The sequence below is a fragment of the Oncorhynchus mykiss genome, chromosome 5, assembly GCF_057628025.1.
Source record: "Oncorhynchus mykiss isolate SJ-2025 chromosome 5, ASM5762802v1, whole genome shotgun sequence".
Lineage (NCBI taxonomy): Eukaryota > Metazoa > Chordata > Actinopteri > Salmoniformes > Salmonidae > Oncorhynchus > Oncorhynchus mykiss.
The window spans coordinates 91,517,478-91,541,575 of NC_143026.1; the positions used below are offsets into that span (position 1 = coordinate 91,517,478).

At 43.6% G+C, this 24,098-nt stretch overlaps 1 protein-coding gene across 2 annotated transcripts in view; it reads right to left on the bottom strand.

The window, feature by feature from the left end:
• Window positions 1–24,098, bottom strand: part of LOC110524885 (serine/threonine-protein kinase N2) — a 42,663-nt gene that overhangs the window by 11,171 nt on the left and 7,394 nt on the right. The window contains exons 1-3 of one of the 2 annotated variants that reach the window (XM_090236412.1): window positions 19,679–19,951; window positions 5,771–6,047; window positions 382–536 (exon numbers count right to left, since the gene is read on the bottom strand). In XM_090236412.1, coding sequence (XP_090092538.1) covers window positions 382–536; window positions 5,771–6,047; window positions 19,679–19,723 — 477 coding nt within the window. In that variant the 5' untranslated portion in view covers window positions 19,724–19,951. Of the gene's footprint in view, window positions 1–381; window positions 537–5,770; window positions 6,048–19,678; window positions 19,952–24,098 lie in introns of those variants that run through there. The other variant, XM_090236411.1, reaches the window with a different exon arrangement.

Consider the following 24,098-nt stretch of genomic DNA (forward strand, 5'->3'; position numbering starts at 1 on the left):
GTAGCCATACACCCCCCCATACCACTCCCATACACCCCCCCTCCCCCATACTGCCCCCCCTCACCCCCCCATACCGCCCCTCACCCCCCCATACACCCCCCCCCCCCAAATACCGCCCCTCACCCCCATACCGCTCCCATACACCCCCCCCCCCCATACCGCCCCTCACCACCCCCATACAACCCCCCCCCATACCGCCCCTCACCCCCCCTCACCCCCCATACCGCCCCTCACCCCCCATACCACTCCCATACAACCCCCCCCATACCCCCCATACCGCCCCCCCCATAGCGCCCCTCACCCCCCATACCGCCCCCCCCATACCGCCCCTCTCACACCCCCCCCCCCCCCCCCATAGCACCCCCCCCCCCCCCCCCGTACCTTGGAGGATCCATTGGAATACATTTGAATCATATTCTCAGCTCCTTGTTTGCATTTCAGCTCAATGTCGTTCTGCTTCTTCAGAGCCCCCAGTCTGCTACTGCACATTCTGGACTCACTGCTGGGGGTGTCTGGGGTCAGAGGGCAGCCGGGAACTACAATAACAGAATAGATATGAGGGCAGTCCAACTACAACACACACAAAAAAACAAAAAACAAGGATGAAATTAGACAATGCCATAATGCAAAAGGAAGAAGAGTGGACTCCCGAGTGGCGCAGCGATCGAAGGCACTTCATCTCAGTGCTAGAAGCATCACTACAGACCCTGGTTCGATCCCGGGCTGTATCACAACCGGCCCGTGATCGGGAGTCCCATAGGGCGGCGCACAATTGGCCCAGCATCGTCCGGGTTATGGGAGTGTTTTTGCAGGGGTAGGCCGTCATTATAAAATAAGAATTTGTTCTTAACTGACTTGCCTAGTTAAATAAAAAAGGTTAAATTGTATCTTGATAGCCAATGTAAAATGGTCAGTGAGCTTATTTTAAAATGTACTGAATTGTACCCGACGCAGTCTATGTTGATACTTTAAAAATTAGCACTTAGTAATATAGGCCTAAATGAATCAAATTGAGCTGGGGTTTTTTTGGTATAAAGACAGGATTTTTCCCAGACATATTTTTCTATTTAGAGGCTGTTGAGCAATATTGGTAGCTGTCAGATTGAAACAATGTGACATTGTTAAGGCTTGTACAGACAAGCCGAGTTTCACTGACAGACAGAGAAAAATCAGGTTTCAGTGAGACTGACTCCCAGGTGAAATGGAAAGAGTGGGGGGCCCCCACACCACAACAGTACGTAGCGTACACAGCCAGGCCACGGAACAGACTGCAGAGATCAACCACCCTGGGTCACATGGAGAAACATTTCCCCCTTTTGGATCCTCAAGAGACTTCCAAGTCCTATTCGACAACATCTGACAATTATCACGGTCTTCCATATAACCTTATACCCCCCCAACGGCATACCGAATCAAAGTAGTTTATTTCCCATAATAAAAAGCCCCTGTGATGTACAGGACAATCCCTCCCGATGTACAGAAGGGAGTTACATGCCTTCATCCTTGTGTAGGTATTTCCCCTTTGGCTTACTACATCGATCACAAAAGAGCACTGCTGTGCTGTACTCTGCGCCATTCCAGACTCCAGAAATTCATACCAGGTCGTACAGGATGATCCACTGTCCTGTCTATTTAACTCAACATAATAGGCCTACTGTACCTTTCACAAGAAATTACAAGCATACAATGTTTATACGATACTCTCCGTGTCTTAGGAAGACTTGTTTAGACTGTAGTACAAAATCACTCTTAACTAAGCAAGACATGTACAGTAACTATTCTCTATATATTCAAAAAGACCTCCCTGAAATATAAACACTTCCTACTTCCTGTATAGGGCACGCACAGCAGCTCAGAAAGATGGAGGACAAGACCGAAGATGATACTTGTACCTTCAGATAACTGTCCAAGAAAAGATCCACATAAAGCGTCTTAATAAGGTGTTTGGCCACCAGCAGCCAGAACAGCTCCAATGCTCCTTGGCACAGATTCTACAAGGTTCTAGAACTCTATTGGAGGGATGCTTCCACGAGAAGAATGGAGGTGGAAAACGCCGTCCTGAATCTCCCTTCCCGCCGAGCAAAAAACTGGTTGACCATAAATGTTGTTTCTACGTCATTTCAACCCCCCCCCCCAAAACAAATTACAGTGTGACGACATTGAATCAACACAGAAAACTGATTGGATTTGCAATGACCCAATGACATTTTATGGTTGATTTCACATTGGTTAACAACTCAACCAAATGCAAATCAAATCTAGACGATGAACTGGCGTCTGAGCCCAATGGGATAGGTGCTGACACACACACCCTTTATGGCCCGTTCAGACCACTCTTTCAAAGTCACTGAGATCTCTTCTTCTAGCCATGGTAGCCAAAACAATGGGGCAACTGGGTATTTTTTTAACCTAAGCATAATGGGACGTTAATTGCTTAATTAACTCAGGTACCACACCTATGTGGAAGCACCTGCTTTCATTATACTTTGTATCCCTCATCTCCTCACGTGTTTTTATCATTTTGGCAGTTACCTGTACTACAGGGCTTCATCAACAGCATAGAGACGGTCCAGGTTCAACTTGGGGGAGGTCAATACAGTACCATATAGTGTACAACATACTGTACCTGTAAGCCTACATAGATGACTGAGGTTTGATAAGACCTATATAAAAGGGCTCACAGAAAACAAGAGAGTGAGTGTGTCAGAGGATAAACAGATTTACAACTAGCAGCTAGGCTTGCAGAGTGAGTGTGTCAGAGGATAAACAGATTTACAACTAGCAGCTAGGCTTGCAGAGTGAGTGTGTCAGAGGATAAACAGATTTACAACTAGCAGCTAGGCATGCAGAGTGAGTGTGTCAGAGGATAAACAGATTTACAACTAGCAGCTAGGCATGCAGAGTGAGTGTGTCAGAGGATAAACAGATTTACAACTAGCAGCTAGGCATGCAGAGTGAGTGTGTCAGAGGATAAACAGATTTACAACTAGCAGCTAGGCATGCAGAGTGAGTGTGTCAGAGGATAAACAGATTTACAACTAGCAGCTAGGCTTGCAGAGTGAGCGTGTCAGAGGATAAATAGATTTACAACTAGCAGCTAGGCATGCAGAGTGAGCGTGTCAGAGGATAAATAGATTTACAACTAGCAGCTAGGCTTGCAGAGTGAACGTGTCAGAGGATAAACAGATTTACAACTAGCAGCTAGGCATGCAGAGTGAGCGTGTTAGAGTTTACATCCCAAATGGCACCCGATTCCCATATGGTGAAAAGTACTGCACTATATAGGAAATAGGGGCCCATTTGGGACTCACTCAGAGGCTGTGAGAAGGGCAGTCTGTCTCATGAACAGAGGCGACACACTGCAGCTTTAATGGAACCAGGAACTAGGAGACAAGGGTTTCCAGACAGACAGATGTAGTTCCCTAGCGAGCATATTGAAACATCTTGACCTACTGGAGAACCTTCGTCACGTCCGAATCCCCCTTCACTCTGGAAAAATGTTTTTCCCCTGTTCATGCTGCCTGAAGTACACCCCTTTTCAGTCTCATCCATTTCACTAACAGGATGGCTATAGTCTGGTGGAGACTAGACTACTTGACTTGAAACTCTTCTTCCTGTCCTAAAGACCCTTGTTTACAGGAAGAGAGGGTCTGGACATAGAACAAGCCCCATAGCTCCTGCTTCCTGACGACCTACTCAAACACGTTCACTTCCTCTCAAACACAGCGCTCCTGCTTCCTGATGACCTACTCAAACACGTTCACTTCCTCTCAAACACAGCGCTCCTGCTTCCTGATGACCTACTCAAACATGATCACTTCCTCTCCAACACAGCGCTCCTGCTTCCTGATGACCTACTCAAACACGTTCACTTCCTCTCAAACACAGCGCTCCTGCTTCCTGATGACCTACTCAAACACGATCACTTCCTCTCCAACACAGCGCTCCTGCTTCCTGATGACCTACTCAAACACGTTCACTTCCTCTCAAACACAGCGCTCCTGCTTCCTGATGACCTACTCAAACACGTTCACTTCCTCTCCAACACAGCGCTCCTGCTTCCTGATGACCTACTCAAACACGTTCACTTCCTCTCCAACACAGCGCTCCTGCTTCCTGATGACCTACTCAAACATGTTCACTTCCTCTCCAACACAGAGCTCCTGCTTCCTGATGACCTACTCAAACACGTTCACTTCCTCTCCAACACAGAGCTCATGTGCACTCACCCATACAGATAGTTTGTGTGTATGTATTGATATGTGCATTTAAAAAATAAATAATAATTGTATTAATCATTTAAAAAAGTTGAATTGATTTAGTTCTGTTCGTGTCTATTAATGTTCTGTATTATGTTTCAGGTTCTGTGTGGACCCCCAGGAAGAGTAGCTGCTGCTTTTGAAACAGCTAATAGGGATCCTAATAAAATACCAGAAAAACAGTCAGTCATTAACAACCAGGGGATGCAAAAATGCACTACAGTCTACAGTAACCTTGCAGCAATCAAACCCTCACAGACTAGCAGAGCCCAGTGGGTAGAACAATGCATCTGTTCTCCGTCTAGTAATCCTGAATATATTCAGAGCAACAATGTCCACATCCTCATTCATTTAACAGACCCAGCACAAAGCCTCAGCCCCTTCCTTCCTTCCTTCCTTCCTTCCTTCCTTCCTTCCTTCCTTCCTTCCTTCCTTCCTTCCTTCCTTCACAGACCCAGCAGAAACCCTCAGCCCCTTCCTTCCTTCCTTCATTAGCTGCTGAATATGAATGTAAAGAATGTGAATAAAACAATGCCTGGGTTCCTGTATGTTGCTACTGCATGCTAGTCACGGGGCTGAGAGACACGGGGCTGAGCGAGAGCAACACAGGGCTGAGAGAGAGCGACACGGGGCTGAGAGAGAGCGAGAGCGACACGGGGCTGAGAGAGAGCGAGAGCGACACGGGGCTGAGAGAGAGCGAGAGCGACACGGGGCTGAGAGAGAGCGACACGGGGCTGAGAGAGAGCGACACGGGGCTGAGAGAGAGCGACACGGGGCTGAGAGAGAGCGACACGGGGCTGAGAGAGAGCGACACGGGGCTGAGAGAGAGCGACACGGGGCTGAGAGAGAGCGACACGGGGCTGAGAGAGAGCGTAAGAGAAGGCTGTATAGCGGAGTATTTGGAAATGGCCACGGGATGGTTTTCATATACCATCACAACATTTTATTTTAAGTTTTTCAATAAATCTGAATAACTGTAGATACTTTACGTTAAAACCTGCAGTCAGGGGATGAAGCAGATTGTGTTGTTAATGTCACATAATTTTATATTATGAAGGTTAACGTAGTAGAGCCAGTCAAATGTTGATTTGTAAATAGCACAATGGGAGCCGGTGAGTACATAGCGCACACACACTAATATATAAATACATATATACATACATACATTACACACACACACACACACACACACACACACACCACATCTATAAGAGTCTCTTTGATGTGTGGCTCATATGATGTGATGAAACTCCACTTGTATGCAAATCACTGCTAAATGTCTAAGATGTGCTATACTCTTCAGCTTTCTCCCATGTATTTCGTTACTTGTTAGTTAGCTAAGTGGCTGAATTAATTGTATTTACTATATCTAACTAGGCAAGTCAGTTATCCGGGAGACTTGGCCCTTAAACTCTCACCTCATCCACTTTCCCAAACGTGGTGTATAACAGGTATGTGTTCATTTCACCATAACTAATAGTTCCTCTGGGTTAGGGGTAAGGGTTCTATACCTAGCAGGATCTCTGGGTCCTTGACCACGATGTGAGCGTTGAGCTCCTGAAGCTCCTGGTGCAGCTCCTCCAGCTTCCTGTTGCTCTTCTTCAGCTGGTTGTCAACGTAGGCCAGGCTCTTCTTGTCCGTGGTGACCTTCTTCAGGTTCTCAGCTCCTTCCTTAATCTTCAACTCCTTCCTGATCTCCCTCTTGATGTGGTCCTTGAGCTCCTCTAACCTCTGCTGCACCACGGTGTCCGACAGGTCCAGGTTCTCACCCAGACTCCTGGAGTCTCCCTGGAACAATACAAATAAATAAAATAAAAAAATCAGAGTGATGCTTCAAACAAAACACTTTCACCGGACTTCCAAATACTCAAAATCAGTTTAATAACCAGTGACTTGTTGGAAGGGTTGGGGTCAATTCCATCTCAGTTCAGTCCATTGAGGAATTACACCGTGCACTTTTGTTAAATTGACCTCAACCAGCCCTTTTGGTTGGTGATGAGTGATGCTTCAAAACAACATCACTTTCACACCGGTCTTACAGATCACGACTATATCAAAATCGACAACCAATCAATATTCACTTTTAGCAGTGAATCTTCTTCCCCCGTGACTGCACGGCCAGGCACGACTCCAAAACCATCATTACCATCATTACATTTGCAGATGACACAACAGTGGTAAGCTTGATCACCGACAACGACAAGACAGCCTATAGGGAGGAGGTCAGAGACCTGGCCGTGTGGTGCCAGGAGAACAACCTCTCCCTCAACGTGATCAAGACAAAGGAGATGATTGTGGACTACAGGAAAGAGAAGACCGAGCACGCCCCCCATTTTCATCGAGGGGGCTACAGTGGAGCAGGTTGAGAGCTTCAAGTTCCTTGGTGTCCACATCACCAACAAACCAACTAACATGGTCCAAGCACACCATGACAGTCATGAAGCAGGCACGACAAAACCCATTCCCCCCCAGGGGACTGAAAAGATTTGGTATGGGTCCTCAGATCCTCAAAAGGTTCTACAGTTGCACCATCGAGAGCATCCTGACTGTTTACATCACTGTCTGGTACGACAACAGCTTGGCCTCCGACCGCAAGGCTCTAGAGGGTAGTGCCCATCACTGGGGCCAAGCTTCCTGCCATCCAGGACCTCTACAACCAGACTATTTGCATTACCCCACCCCTCTGCCACTCTGTCATCATCCATGCATAGTCACTTTAATTAACTCTACCTACATGTACAGTTTAAGTCAGAAGTTTACATAAACAAGTTTTAATGACTCCAACCTATGTGTTTCAACAACTCCACCATTTTCTTGTTAACAAACTATAGTTTTGGCAAGTCGGTTAGGACATCTACTTTGTGCATGACACAAGTAATTTTTCCAACAATTGTTTACAGACAGATTATTTCACTGTATCACAATTCAAGTGGGTCAGAAGTTTACATACATTAAGTTGATTGTGCCTTTAAACAGCTTGGAAAATTCCAGAAAATTATGTCATGGCTTTGGAAGCTTCTGATAGGCTAATTGATATAATTGGAGTCAATTGGAGGTGTACCTGTAGATGCATTTCAAGCCCTACCTTCAAACTCAGTGCCTCTTTGCTTGACATCACGGGAAAATCAAAAGAAATCAGTCAAGACCTCAGAAAAAAAGGCAGGCGAGGTAATTTGTGTAAATGACTATTGCCCGTAGGACTCCTCTTTAGCCATGACATGCTTTGAAAGGCTAACATCAACATCCCAAACACCCTGGATCCACTCAAGTTTGCATACCACCCCAACAAATAACACAATTTCTATTGCACTCCACACTGCCCTCTCCCACCTGCACCAGAGGAACAGCTATGTCAGAATGCTGTTCATTGACTACAGCGCAGCGTTCAACACCATAGTGCCCTCCATGCTCAGGACCCTGGGACTGAACATCTCCCTCTGCAACTGGATTCTGGACTTCCTGATTGGCCACCCCAAGGTGGTGAGGGTATGCATTAACACATCCCCACACGCTGTTCCTCAACACTGGGGTCCCTCAGGGGTGTGTACTTAGTCCCCTCCTGTACTCCCTGTTCACCCTCGACTGCATGGCCGCGCACGACTCCAACACCATCATTAAGTTCGCTGTCGACCCGACGGTCTGATCACCGACGACTAGGGCTGGGCGATACGGCAAATAATATTATTAATATATATATATATATATATATATATATATATATATATATATATATATATATATATATATATATAGTGATAATTTATCAAATAATGTTTAAAAAAGGTGCATATCTGCTTCAGACTCAAGAATGCCTGAACAAACCAAATGCTTTAATGTTTATTTATTGTCAGAAGTAGAACTCACAAATACATTTTTTTTGGGGGGGGGGGGGGGGGGGGGGGGCTGTAAACCTTTAGAAGTCATGAGCAATAAATAAAAAGGCAATATGTATTAAAACTATTAAAACAACAAACAACAACAAGTTACAAGCAAGAAAGACGAGTCTGTCTACGGGCTTTAAAGCTGCCCTATGGCAGGTCACTATGTTGCCACGTGCTAAAAACACGCTCTGAGGGGGAGCTGGTCGCAGGAATGCACAAGTAGAGCTTTTGGTGGCTGACTTTGGTAAGGTTTTTTGGGGTGGATCTTCCACCAGTTCAGTGGATTGGTTTCACTGTCAGCATCCGGAGACTGAATGTAAAAGCTGAGTTCCTTCTCTACCAGCTGGATTTCAGTAAGACCTGTGATGGTGGAACACGGCTTTTTGAAGGAAAAAAAAACCTGCCCAGTGACTTTCTCTTTTTAGCTGGCAGTTGTGGTGAAGCTGTAGCCACGGAAACCCAAGCCCAGCACAGGGAGACGTGTACCTCATTGACCATTTCCATGCCTCACTATGCTGGGCTTTGGTTTCCGTGTCCCTCATTGACCATTTCTGAGAAAGCTCTTGCTTTTATACGTGTCCCACCTTCTCCTTGATGTAATGTGTTTTTAAACGGAGGGTCGACCAACGAGGCTATGTCCAGGAGGTCAACATATGTCTCATTCAGATAGTCCATGACAATCTTTTTTTTTATGGTTTGGTTGAACTCTGTTTTGCCATCATTAAGGTTTCATGACCTCTGTAGATTTGGCTGGTGCTTGAGGGGCGTTAATCAATAATACAGTGGCGTAAACTCAAACTTTCTTTCCATTTTTACTTCTTCAGACGGTGAAAAAGGTTTGTCGTATTACCAGACTTGGTAGCCATCTTGTCTTACGGCACAATTTGCACCGAACGTTGCTCTGCTCTTCGTTAGACTTCAAAAAAGCCAAACCACTTCCAAATAAACTGAAACAGTTGAACCCTTTTTATCAATAATTTCTTGGTTGGAAGCGGCTCCTTCTCCATGGCTATCGCTGCCACTGTTTGCGCCTATGTCACTATTAACCATTTTTCCCGTGGTTAATAGTGGCTACTCCATCACTTGAGGTGCTAAGTGGTTCTGTGGGCGTATACCTCTCCTCGTGCATATTGTCACTTCTCCGCACGTTCCTGCTGCGTCACAGAGGTAAAATGGACCGCTGTACCCAATTATTCTATAATCGACATTATCGAAAATGTATCTAAACGTTTTTAAATCTCAATAATGATTGATTTATCGCCCAGCCTTACCGACGACAGTGAGAAAGCCTATAGGCAGGAGGTCAGTGACCTGGCAGTGTGGTGCCAAGACAACACTCTCCCTCAACGTCAGCTAGAGCTGATGGTGGACTACAGGAAACGGAGGGCCGAGCCACGCGCCCATCCACATTGACGGGGCTGTAGTGTGGGTTGAGACCTTCAAGTTCCTGTGTCCACATCACTAAGGAATAAACATGGTCCACACACGCACACTAACACAGTTGTGAAGAAGGCACAACAACTCTTCTTCCACCCTCAAGAGGCTGAAAAGAATTGGCTCTCAGATCCTCAAAAGGTTCTACAGCTGCACCAATTGAGAGCAAGGCGATACAGAGGGCAGTGCGTACGGCCCAGTACATCACTGGGGCCGAGTTCCCTGCCATCCAGGATCTCTATACCAGGCGGAGTCAGAAGATGACCCTAAAAATTGCCAAATCCTCCAGCCACAGACTGTTCTCTCTGCTACCACACAGGAAGCGGTACCAATGCACCAAGCCTGGAACCAACAGGACTCAGAACATCTTCTACCCCCAAGTCATAAGTCTGCTAAACAGATAATCAAATAGCTACCCGGACTATCTGCATTGACCCCCTTTTGATTCATCACATATGCTGCTGCTACTGTTTATTGTATCCTGTTGCCTAGTTGACGTTATCCCTGGTTGACACACTGGTTGATGCTTATTTATAAAACCCTCTTAGGCCTCACTCCCCCCTATCTGTGATATCTACTGCAGCCCTCAACTTCCACATACAACACCCGTTCTGCCAGTCACTTTCTGTTAAAGGTCCCCAAAGCACACACATCCCTGAGTCGTTCGTCTTTTCAGTTTGCTGCAGCTAGCGACTGGAACGAGCTGCAACAAACACTCAAACTGAACAGTTTTATCTCAGTCTCTTAATTCAAAGACTCAAATCATGGACACTCTTACTGACCGTTGTGGCTGCTTTGCGTGATGTGTTGTTGTCTCTACCTTCTTGCCCTTTGTGCTGTTGTCTGTGCTCAACAATGTTTATACCCTGTTTTGTTCTGCTACCACGTTGTGTTGCTACCATGTTGTTGTCAAGTTGTGCTGCTGCCATGTTGTCATATGTTGCTACCATGCTATGTTGTCATCTTAGGTCTCTCTTTATGTAGTGTTGTCCCTCTTGTCGTGATGTGTGTTTTGTCCTATATTTTTAAACCCAGCCCCCCCCCGCAGGAATTTGTTCTTAACTGACTTGCCTAGTTAAATGAATAAAATAAAAGTCTAGCCAAGTTACTCATTGTGTATTTATTGTATCTAGCCAAGTTATTGTTACTCATTGTATCTAGCAAAGTTATTGTTACTCATTGTGTGTGTGTATTGTATCTAGCCAAGTTATCGTTACTCATTGTGTGTGTGTATTGTATCTAGCCAAGTTATCGTTACTCATTGTGTGTGTGTATTGTATCTAGCCAAGTTATCGTTACTCATTGTGTGTGTGTATTGTATCTAGCCAAGTTATCATTACTCATTGTGTGGTTATTCCTTGCGTTATTAGTTTTTATATTTCTCTCTGCATTGTTGGGAAGGATCCAGAAGTCAGAATTACCACGTATGTTTTAACACCGGTTGTTTACCTAGCATGTGACAAGTAGCATTTGAGTCTCGTTGGTCTGTAATCTGGCACTACAGTTACTTGGCAGGCCATCGTCTTGTTGGTCTGTAATCTGGCACTACAGTTACTTGGCAGGCCATCGTCTTGTTGGTCTGTAATCTGGCACTACAGTTACTTGGCAGGCCATCGTCTTGTTGGTCTGTAATCTGGCACTACAGTTACTTGGCAGGCCATCGTCTTGTTAGTCTGTAATCTGGCACTACAGTTACTTGGCAGGCCATCGTCGGCGGCTCTGTGACCGTTATGTAACAGACTAAAGGGAAAGCAGCTCATCTGTGGCTGGTCAGGCGTCAGGCTGGTCAATACTTAGACACGGGGCCTCTCAGTGGTGCTGCTAGTCTGTTACCCCAAAATGGCACCCTATTATCCTATATAGTGCACTTCTTTTGACCAGGGCTCTATAGGCTCTCGTCAAATGTAGTGCACTATAAAAGGAAATAGGGTGCCATTTGGAACACAGGTTATACACTGGACCAAACACACTAGGCCTCACCAGCTGACCTTAACAAAAGTCCTCTGGCTTGCTGGTCAAACAATGACAGGGAATGCAGAGGAAAACACGTCACTGCAACAGGACAGACAGAAGAGGGCCCCCCCCCCCCACAGACCAAGTACACTGTTGTAGGTTACACAGCCTGCCGTATTGTTCACATCAATTTAAGGATAAACGACAAGTATTTCCTCAACTGACCTGAAGTCAAATGTAATTGTGGCCTGGCCTGACTCGGGTTACTGGGCATCACTCTTTGAAACATCTATTCACTGGTTGTAAAACAGGTGACGGCTAATGTTATTTAGTACGGAAGCAAACCCTGAATTTGGACTTAATAAGATGACCACCACATTCTTCAACTCTGAGTCGCTATTTAAGAGCTGGGTTTCAGCGGGCATAGCTCTGGACCGGCCTTCACTTGACCCAAACATAACGACCATGATTGGTTTAGATTTGGTCTCCAATTATAGACGTCTATGTTTTACAAGTTTGGACAGTAAAGTAAAGTCCAGTCCAGTAAAGTAGAGTATAGTCCAGTCCAGTAAAGTAGAGTATAGTCCAGTACAGTAGAGTAGAGTATAGTCCAGTAAAGTAGAGTATAGTCCAGTACAGTACAGTAGAGTATAGTCCAGTATAGTAGAGTTGAGTAGAGTATAGTCCAGTAAAGTAGAGTATAGTCCAGTACAGTAGAGTAGAGTATAGTCCAGTACAGTAGAGTATAGTCCAGTACAGTAAAGTAGAGTAGAGTCCAGTACAGTAAAGTAGAGTATAGTCCAGTACAGTAGAGTATAGTCCAGTACAGTACAGTAGAGTATAGTCCAGTACAGTACAGTAGAGTATAGTCCAGTACAGTACAGTAGAGTATAGTCCAGTAAAGTAGAGTATAGTCCAGTACAGTAGAGTATAGTCCAGTACAGTAGAGTATAGTCCAGTACAGTAGAGTATAGTCCAGTACAGTAAAGTAGAGTAGAGTCCAGTAAAGTAGAGTATAGTCCAGTACAGTACAGTAGAGTATAGTCCAGTACAGTAGAGTATAGTCCAGTACAGTAGAGTATAGTCCAGTACAGTAGAGTATAGTCCAGTACAGTAGAGTATAGTCCAGTACAGTAAAGTAGAGTAGAGTCCAGTACATTAAAGTAGAGTATAGTCCAGTACAGTACAGTAGAGTATAGTCCAGTACAGTAAAGTAGAGTATAGTCCAGTACAGTAGAGTATAGTCCAGTACAGTAGAGTCCAGTACAGTAGAGTATAGTAGAGTCCAGTACAGTAAAGTAGAGTATAGTCCAGTACAGTAAAGTAGAGTATAGTCCAGTACAGTAAAGTAGAGTAGAGTCCAGTACAGTACAGTATAGTCCAGTACAGCACAGTAGAGTATAGTCCAGTAAAGTAGAGTATAGTCCAGTACAGTAAAGTAGAGTATAGTCCAGTACAGTACAGTAGAGTATAGTCCAGTACAGTAGAGTATAGTCCAGTACAGTAGAGTCCAGTACAGTATAGTAGAGTCCAGTACAGTAGAGTCCAGTACAGTAGAGTAGAGTCCAGTAAAGTAGAGTATAGTCCAGTAAAGTAGAGTATAGTCCAGTAAAGTAGAGTATAGTCCAGTACAGTAAAGTAGAGTATAGTCCAGTACAGTAAAGTAGAGTATAGTCCAGTACAGTAGAGTATAGTACAGTACAGTATAGTCTAGTCCAGTACAGTAGAGTATAGTCCAGTACAGTACACACTAGAGCATTAGCGGTACGCGGGGGGAAAAAAGAAATCACTGGGGAACCCAAGCTCGCTCAGTTGAGCTCAACGAAGATTGGCAAGTTATTTATTTATTTTTGTAAATAGATTTTTTTGCCAAGGGAGGCCACATGTTTGCTGGCTTCCCTTACCTTCAATGCTACAGTTGGCAACAATGTCATACCCTTTTTGAACAGACAGCATAAGATAGATGGGCTACACATAGAGCGACAGAGGGGCGCTGTTTCACTCACTCGGATACTTTCTCCTGTGATTGGTCTATTTTTTTGGGAGGCCTGGCATCCATGAATACACCACTGCATACTAGATTGGATCATTACGAAGTTGTCATAAAGTAGAACAAAAATGTTCTTATACCAACATGACAGGTTTTATTAAAAAGATAAAACATTGTCAGTTGCGTCGTCAACTCTGCTATAAATCATAAATTAAAAAATATATATATATATATATATACACACATACACATTTTAAATTTATTTTATTTTTTTAAAGACAAAAAAACATTTATCCAAAAGGAACAAGTCACCTACACAGTTATAAAAACACATCTTCAAAATATTATATTTATATAAAATACATTTGTGAATGACCTGTCCTAAAGGCTATTCGTATGAACATTTTAATTAAGAAATAACAAAAACACAGCTGTTTTGAAATACAATCTAGGATTCTAATTTAATATGGCCTAGGCATGAGACTTTGAATTAGGCCAAATAAATAACAAAACATGCTGTCGACGAACACCAGGGCCGGCTGGTCATGGCTAAAAGGGATCAGATTAACGTCAGATTTGACTTTTTCGTAGCAGGTTAGGAGAACCCACAGAGCAGGTTAGGAGAACTCACAGAGCAGGTTAGGATCATTAAAGTAGCCGGTTGGGAGACTTAAATTGAGGTTAGGAAAATGGTTTGCCAAAATGCAAACAATTTCTACTTTTGACGTTAATTTGACAGAAGCTGGATCCCTTCCCGCTGCAATTCTTAATCATTAATTCTGTCTTTTAATCAGTTGTACAACTGAATGCCTTCAACTGAAACACATCGTTGTCCGCGCCCGGGGAACAGTGGGTTAACTGCCTTGCTAAGGGGCAGAACGACAGATTTTTACCTTGTCAGGTCGGGGATACGATCCTTTCAGCTACTGGCTCAACGCTCTAACCACTAGACTACCTGCCGCCACAGCAGAAGGAAGAGCACACTTTTCGCGGCCACAAAAATGAATAAATTATAAAACTGATGTTGGACAATCAAATTTGATATGTAACTACATTTTTACAAGGCTGTTTCATTGAAAGCTAATTCTGCTCCTGTGAAATGAGGCCGGTGGCATCCATTTTATGAACGCACTTGTTTCCAAAACTCAAATAAAAAAAATTGTGAGTTAACAGTTCTACTGGATGAGCTTAAAAAAAGCGAAGAAGCTTTAACTTCCTGACTGATGTCTTGGAATGTTGCTTCAATATATCCACATAATTTTCCTTTCTCATGATGCCATCTATTTTGTGAAGTGCACCAATCCTTGCTGCAGCAAAGCACCCCCACAACATGATGCTGCCACCCCCGTGCTTCACGGTTGGGATGGTGTTCTTCGGCTTGCAAGCATCCCCCTTTTTCCTCCAAACATAACGATGGTCATTATGGCCAAACAGTTCTATTTTTGTTTCATCCGACCAGAGGACATTTCTCCAAAAAGCACGATCTTTGTCCCCATGTGCAGTTGCAAACCGTAGTCTGGCTTTAAGGCGGTTTTGGAGCAGTGGGTTCTTCCTTGCTGAGCAGCCTTTCAGGTTGTGTCGATATAGGACTCGTTTTACTATGGAAATAGATACTTTTGCACTTTCATCTCTAGGAGACAGAATGCGTCTCCTTCCTGAGTGTCAGGCCCAGTATGATGGCTGTATGGTCCCCTGGTGTTTATACTTGTGTACTATTGTTTGTACAGATGAACGTGGTACCTTCAGGCGTTTGGAAAGTGCTTCTTAGGATGAACCAGACTTGTGGAGGTATACCATTTTTTTTCCCCTGAGGCCTTGCCTGATTTCTTTTTATTTTCTCATGATGTCAAGCAAAGAGGCACTGAGTTTGAAGGTAGGCCTTGCAATACATACACAGGTACAAATCCAATTGACTCAAATTATGTCAATTAGCCTATCAGAAGCTTCTAAAGCCATGACATCATTTTCTGGAATTTTCCAAGCTGTTTAAAGGCACAGTCAACTTAGTGTATGTAAACTTCTGACCCACTGGAATTGTGATACAGTGAATTATAAGTGAAATAATCAGTCTGTAAACAATTGTTGGGAAAATGACTTGTGTCATGCACAAAGTAGATGTCCTAACAGACTTGCCAAAACTATAGTTTGTTAACAAGAAATTTGTGGAATGGTTGAAAAACGAGTTTTAAATGACTCCAACCTAAGTGCATGTAAACTTCCGACTTCAACTGTACGTGGCTTATTGATTACAACTATATGTCCTAATATTAGGTAGTTGGCTGCCTATATTAGTGATTAACATTGTTACTCTCTGATATGAATGGTTGGCAACGATGATTAGTTTCTATGTGCTACTGAATAAGTGCAACTGAAATGCACGTGAACCACATAATTACTCAATCAATCCATTCCAAATCCTTATACAGGACACGGGGGGGGTATGTTGATCTGGCCTAGGACAGCATCAGAACTGCTAGGACTGGGCCTGACAAGCACAATCACTTGCCCTCTAATTTACTTGCATTTGCGGAGGAACTTGGCCTGCTCAGAGTGAGCGGCTGCTGTCGGGAAGTACAAACTCAGTAGCTCGATGTGCATCAGCCTCATTACTTTGACCTCGAGAAACAGTGATCTGGAGGCCGTCTTTACTCTCGTTTTGGAGAAATAATCCTCTCTCTCGGCAGGCACACTGGAAAAGGGGATAATCAACACAATCTTCACCAAACAGTAACACACCCAACACTAATTTCCAAGCCGCTTGAGGATTTAATATGAAGTATGTTAGCCTTTAATGTTGGAGCACGTCGACTGGTATTTCCGTCAATGAATAAAAAGCCTTATTTTGAAATGGATTTTTGTTGTCGTTGACGATTTGGGTCAGCAACCATTTGATTTAACAGCTTTTCTTTTCGAAAGCTGGCATTTACCAGGAAACACTGATTCATATCCAGAATTACATACGTGTGTGTGTGTGTAGTACAGAGCAGGGAACCATGATTACATTCTGTTACCGTTACAGACCAGGGAACCATGATTACATTCTGTTACCGTACAGACCAGGGAACCATGATTACATTCTGTTACCGTACAGACCAGGGAACCATGATTACATTCTGTTACCGTACAGACCAGGGAACCATGATTACATTCTGTTACCGTACAGACCAGGGAACCATGATTACATTCTGTTACCGTACAGACCAGGGAACCATGATTACATTCTGTTACCGTTACAGACCAGGGAACCATGATTACATTCTGTTACCGTTACAGACCAGGGAACCATGATTACATTCTGTTACCGTACAGACCAGGGAACCATGATTACATTCTGTTACCGTACAGACCAGGGAACCATGATTACATTCTGTTACCGTACAGACCAGGGAACCATGATTACATTCTGTTACCGTACAGACCAGGGAACCATGATTACATTCTGTTACCGTACAGACCAGGGAACCATGATTACATTCTGTTACCGTACAGACCAGGGAACCATGATTACATTCTGTTACCGTTGCAGACCAGGGAACCATGATTACATTCTGTTACCGTACAGACCAGGGAACCATGATTACATTCTGTTACCGTACAGACCAGGGAACCATGATTACATTCTGTTACCGTTACAGAGCAGGGAACCATGATTGCATTCTGTTACCGTACAGACCAGGGAACCATGATTGCATTCTGTTACCATACAGACCAGGGAACCATGATTACATTCTGTTACCGTACAGACCAGGGAACCATGATTACATTCTGTTACCGTACAGACCAGGGAACCATGATTACATTCTGTTACCGTACAGACCAGGGAACCATGATTACATTCTGTTACCGTACAGACCAGGGAACCATGATTACATTCTGTTACCGTACAGACCAGGGAACCATGATTGCATTCTGTTACCGTACAGACCAGGGAACCATGATTGCATTCTGTTACTGTACAGACCAGGGAACCATGATTACATTCTGTTACCGTTACAGACCAGGGAACCATGATTACATTCTGTTACCGTACAGACCAGGGAACCATGATTACATTCTGTTACCGTACAGACCAGGGAACCATGATTACATTCTGTTACCGTTACAGACCAGGGAACCATGATTACATTCTGTTACCGTTACAGACCAGGGAACCATGATTACATTCTGTTACCGTACAGACCAGGGAACCATGATTACATTCTGTTACCGTTACAGACCAGGGAACCATGATTACATTCTGTTACCGTTACAGACCAGGGAACCATGATTACATTCTGTTACCGTTACAGACCAGGGAACCATGATTACATTCTGTTACCGTACAGACCAGGGAACCATGATTGCATTCTGTTACCGTACAGACCAGGGAACCATGATTACATTCAGTTACCGTTACAGACCAGGGAACCATGATTACATTCTGTTACCGTACAGACCAGGGAACCATGATTACATTCTGTTACCGTTACAGACCAGGGAACCATGATTACATTCTGTTACCGTTACAGACCAGGGAACCATGATTACATTCTGTTACCGTACAGACCGGGGAACCATGATTACATTCTGTTACCGTACAGACCAGGGAACCATGATTGCATTCTGTTACCGTACAGACCAGGGAACCATGATTACATTCTGTTACCGTACAGACCAGGGAACCATGATTACATTCTGTTACCGTACAGACCAGGGAACCATGATTGCATTCTGTTACCGTACAGACCAGGGAACCATGATTACATTCAGTTACCGTTACAGACCAGGGAACCATGATTACATTCTGTTACCGTACAGACCAGGGAACCATGATTACATTCTGTTACCGTTACAGACCAGGGAACCATGATTACATTCTGTTACCGTACAGACCAGGGAACCATGATTACATTCAGTTACCGTACAGATCAGGGAACCATGATTACATTCTGTTACCGTACAGACCAGGGAACCATGATTACATTCAGTTACCGTACAGACCAGGGAACCATGATTACATTCTGTTACCGTTACAGACCAGGGAACCATGATTACATTCTGTTACCATACAGACCAGGGAACCATGATTACATTCTGTTACCGTACAGACCAGGGAACCATGATTACATTCTGTTACCGTACAGACCAGGGAACCATGATTGCATTCTGTTACCGTACAGACCAGGGAACCATGATTACATTCTGTTACCGTTACAGACCAGGGAACCATGATTACATTCTGTTACCGTACAGACCAGGGAACCATGATTACATTCTGTTACCGTTACAGACCAGGGAACCATGATTACATTCTGTTACCGTTACAGACCAGGGAACCATGATTACATTCTGTTACCGTACAGACCAGGGAACCATGATTACATTCTGTTACCGTTACAGACCAGGGAACCATGATTACATTCTGTTACCGTACAGACCAGGGAACCATGATTACATTCTGTTACCGTACAGACCAGGGAACCATGATTACATTCTGTTACCGTTACAGACCAGGGAACCATGATTACATTCCGTTACCGTGTGTAAATCCACTTCACTTCACCGTAGTTCAATAACCAAAATATATATTTTTTCTAAAGTCATAGCTGACAACTTTGAATCTTGAGCAGATATTTTTTGGGGAAAACGTAGTCACAAACTGAAGGAGATTTGACAGAAATTCTGTTAATAAAACGTTGAATCTGCACAGTTCTAGTAAATTTATTTTTTGTAAACATGTTCTATGTAAATTGTTATGCATAGAGTTTAATGGTTTGTTAAACTTTGAAATCAATGGTTTTGGTTTGGGAAACATTTTCTCAGCGCAATTGCATTACTGTGGAATTGCTGTACTACAAATCAGTTCAGCTATACTGGATTTAAAAAAAAAATAGGCAAGGATCTCTCTTCACTATTTACAAATATACAGTATCAACTTCAACGGAGTTGTAGACAAACATGTTTAAATGATCTAACGATGTGGCTATACTGCGTAGACAAAGCAGGCCATTGTGTTATCTGACCTTGTTTAGCTAGTTCATCCTGAGCTATAAATCACAACACAACTCATACAGAATGCCGACTCCCATAATTAGTATAGAGAAGAACTTGACATTCACGATGATGAATGTAATGGAGACAACTACAAACAACTCCTACAGAGCTGAACAGGTGTTCCTTACCATTTCCATGACATTAAGCACCGAGGTATGAACTGATCCAAGCATTTTCCAATGTACTGTACCAGCTTTCCCCCCCTCCGTTTCCTTGGTTTGAAACAAGTTCACAACAAACTGGAGAGGTAGTACAATCCACTGCTATGAAGCACCACGGCCATACTGGTTGGTACGTCGTACGTCTGCAGTCACTCACGCTTGGTTTAGTTATGGTGTTTTGTTTTCACAGCCTGCTCCTTTGCGGCATCAGAATAGCTGATAAGCAGTTTGGAGAGGACTGAGGAGGACAAATCCCGCTAAGCTGTTATAGTGGATAAAACCCCCCCAGTGATGCAAGCAGACGAGTTACGTATCGTTTGGGTGTTAAAGTAGCGCGGTTCCCAAAGCCACAGACGTGTTATTCTTCTGCCTTCTCATCCACATTTCAACCCAACACCGCCATGAAAAAAAAAAAATCCTCCATCCATCCTCTGGCCAGACAGACAAGGATATTTCAATGGAACCGGAGGCGGTGACGGTGATTGAATAACCGCGTAACCGACGGTTACGTACGAAGACCGCCACGAACATAAAAAAGACGTCAAACCGTTTGAAAATAGGCCTCAGCATTTTTATTTATTAGCTTTATTTTCATGTAGACAAACTTGACCTAACAGTGGGAGTGTTTACTAATGATTATAAAGCAGTTGTTTTGCTAACTTCAGTCAGTCTACATCTCTTCCCAACTGCCGTCTGACGCTCCAGTAGCTCATCCGCTAGATGTGCGGGGCGTAGAAGCTCTTGCCTATAGGCTGCGTTTGATGTGTGGACTTTCTTTTATACAATGGTTTCATTGCTGTCTAGTGAAAATATACATTGGTCTTGTTTTAAATAAAAGATGGATGGGTCTGACTATTCAATAATTATTCAACAGCAGTCAACAAGGTTGTTCTGGCGCTGAGGTCCGACAATGAGCTAATGTGTCAAAATGGACAATCCAACAAGGCATATAGGTTATAATTTGACACAGATTATTTTCTTACATTTATATAGACTACTCAACACTGTTAAATAGGCTCTTGACATGTTGCATGTATCTGTTCACATCTGAATGGATTGTCACAATTGCATCATCACTTTCCCACATTGTTGCAGCGTCAGCAAAGGTGTGAGGAATGATGACAGGAGAGAGTCCAGCCTTTCCTCTCTTAACAACTGAACGAAACGTAGCCAAGCTCCTTTCATGGTTCACCCTAGCTATAGGATGAATAGCCTATATCCTAGCGTCCTCTCCTGCCAATTTGACCTCAGCAGAGTTGGTAACGTTATGCAAATTGTTCAAAAACAATAATGGTTTAGTGCGTCAATCCATTTTTCGGAATTCCTCTCGAATCTGACATTTGTATACTAGACTAATATTTAGAGGTAATAATACCAAAATGTTACTGATAATAACGAATTGTAACCGTCACAGATCTACTGTAACCTGTTGTACCGTAGCTGTCAACACAACAGTCACTAGGTCACCAAGGAAACAGCCTGGTAGTCCAGACACCAACACCAACAAGTCCTGCGAACTTCGACATTTAGCCTCAGAGCCTAAAACACTAGAACCAACAACGGACCAATGACGTTTGATTTTGTAAATAAATAAGCCAACAAATATATATTTTTTTAAAGCTTCACCTGCTTCTTCCCTGACTTTGCCGTAATGTTTGTATTTTACATTTCATTACAAATCAAACATATTGAGCAATGAGTTAAAAACATTTTTTACCATTTATTTAAAAAAACATTTTTTGCCAGGCTCTAACACGCCTCTCTCCTCTGAATGAATGACATAGGCTAAATGGATGAATGGGCAATAGAAACTGAGAATTGTGCACTTTACTTCGCAATCAAATTTAAAAATTAGGCTTAACTGAATGATAAGGAGGGTGAAGACGTTGATTTAATTTAGAACAATAGTGCTATGAAGAATTGTGGCCATGGTGACTGAAATCGGGAGTTTAGAGAGGAGAAAACAAGATGACTGATTCAGTCATAAAAAGCACAATAAAGGGTCCCGTACAATCAATAAATGACAATGGTTTTCAAACACTATATATACAAAAGTATGTGGACACCACTTCAAATTAGAGGATTCGGCTATGTCAGCCACACCCGTTGCTGACAGGTGTATAAAAATGAGAAGACAGCTAGGCAATCTCCATAGACAAACATTGGCAATATAATGGCCTTACTGAAGACCTCAGTTATTTTCAACGTGATACCGTCATAGGATGCCACTTTTCCAACGTCTAGGAGCAACACTTCCTCAGCCGCAAAGTGGTAGGCCACACAAGCTCACAGAATGGAACCGCGTGTAAAAAATAATCTGTCCTTGGTTGCAACACTCACTACTGAGTACCGAGTTCCAAACTGCCTCTGGAAGCAACGTCAGCACAAGAAATGTTCGTCAGGGACTTTATGAAATGGGTTTCCATGGCCGAGCAGCCACACACAAGCCTAAGATCACTGAGCACAATGCCAAGCATCGGCTGGAGTGGTGTAAAGCCATTGGACTCTTGAGCAGTGGAAACTCGATCTCTGGAGTGATGAATCCCGCTTCACCATCTAGCAGTGTGACAGACGACTCTGGGTTTTCCAGATGCCATGAGAACGCTACCTGCCCCAATGAATTGTGCCAATTGTGAAGTTTAGTGGAGGAGGAATAATGGTCTGGGTCTGAATGGAAGCAAGTCCGGCAGCAAATGTTCCAACTTCTAGTGGAAAGCCTTCCCAGAAGAGTGGAGGCTGTTATAGCAGCAATGTTCCAACATCTAGTGGAAAGCCTTCCCAGAAGAGTGGAGGCTGTTATAGCAGCAATGTTCCAACATCTAGTGGAAAGCCTTCCCAGAAGAGTAGAGGCTGTTATAGCAGCAATGTTCCAACATCTAGTGGAAAGCCTTCCCAGAAGAGTGGAGGCTGTTATAGCAGCAATGTTCCAACTTCTAGTGGAAAGCCTTCCCAGAAGAGTAGAGGCTGTTATAGCAGCAATGTTCCAACATCTAGTGGAAAGCCTTCCCAGAAGAGTGGAGGCTGTTATAGCAGCAATGTTCCAACTTCTAGTGGAAAGCCTTCCCAGAAGAGTAGAGGCTGTTATAGCAGCAATGTTCCAACATCTAGTGGAAAGCCTTCCCAGAAGAGTAGAGGCTGTTATAGCAGCAATGTTCCAACATCTAGTGGAAAGCCTTCCTAGAAGAGTGGAGGCTGTTATAGCAGCAATGTTCCAACATCTAGTGGAAAGCCTTCCCAGAAGAGTGGAGGCTGTTATAGCAGCAATGTTCCAACATCTAGTGGAAAGCCTTCCCAGAAGAGTGGAGGCGGTTATAGCAGCAATGTTCCAACATCTAGTGGAAAGCCTTCCCAGAAGAGTGGAGGCTGTTATAGCAGCAATGTTCCAACATCTAGTGGAAAGCCTTCCCAGAAGAGTGGAGGCTGTTATAGCAGCAATGTTCCAACTTCTAGTGGAAAGCCTTCCCAGAAGAGTGGAGGCTGTTATAGCAGCAAAGGGGGGGACCAACTCCATATTAATGCCCAGGATTTAGAATGAGATGTTCAATTAGCAGGTGTCCATATACACTACCGTTCAAAGGTTCTCATAACTTCGGTCATGTAGTAGTGTATTTCGTCATTTTCACACATATTAACGCTTCACATTTGTGCCTATTTAACAGCGTTGGCGCTCATGTTTATAATAATTTGACTTTTGCGGGTTGATATTTTCCCATTACTGGACTATCATTCACTATAACTCTAATACTAATGAAATGTATTGTAAATGAAAACATGTTACGTGTTGCAGTAGTCCTTTAGAATAATGCAAAACATATCATTGACTCTATTCAAATTGATGACCGAAGGGAAGCGAACGATGCCAGTCAGCCTGCACAGCCAGCACATCAAAACTAATTTCACACATAATAAGAATTCGCCTAAAGACAGTCTGAGTGACAATATTATTAGTTGTCATATTGTACACGAAGAGATGGGGCACAGCTTGGAATTGGCACAGGCAGGGAGAGGAGCAGAGTCACAAGCAGGTAAAACGGTTTTGATTTCTATATAGTATCAGAAAAAGCTGCAGTTTCTATGATTACTTACCTTCGTCAAATAACTACATTCAACAGCTCGATTTCCAAATATAACTTTTTCCAAGTATGACCACGCTGTCTGTGTTCAGCACATGAACACTCATGGCAGCTTTGCTCAGGCTACTAAGCAAAGACTAGTAGTAACTAGTCTAACTTCCACAATGTTTGTTATGGGATGCACATTCTGTCGGTGAACATATCGGAAGATATTCGCTAAAAATGCCACCGTCGGTATCGGCCCGATGTCTAGTTTAAAGCCGATGTTAGGGCCTCCCGGGTGGCGCAGTGGTTAAGAGCGCTGTACTGCAGCG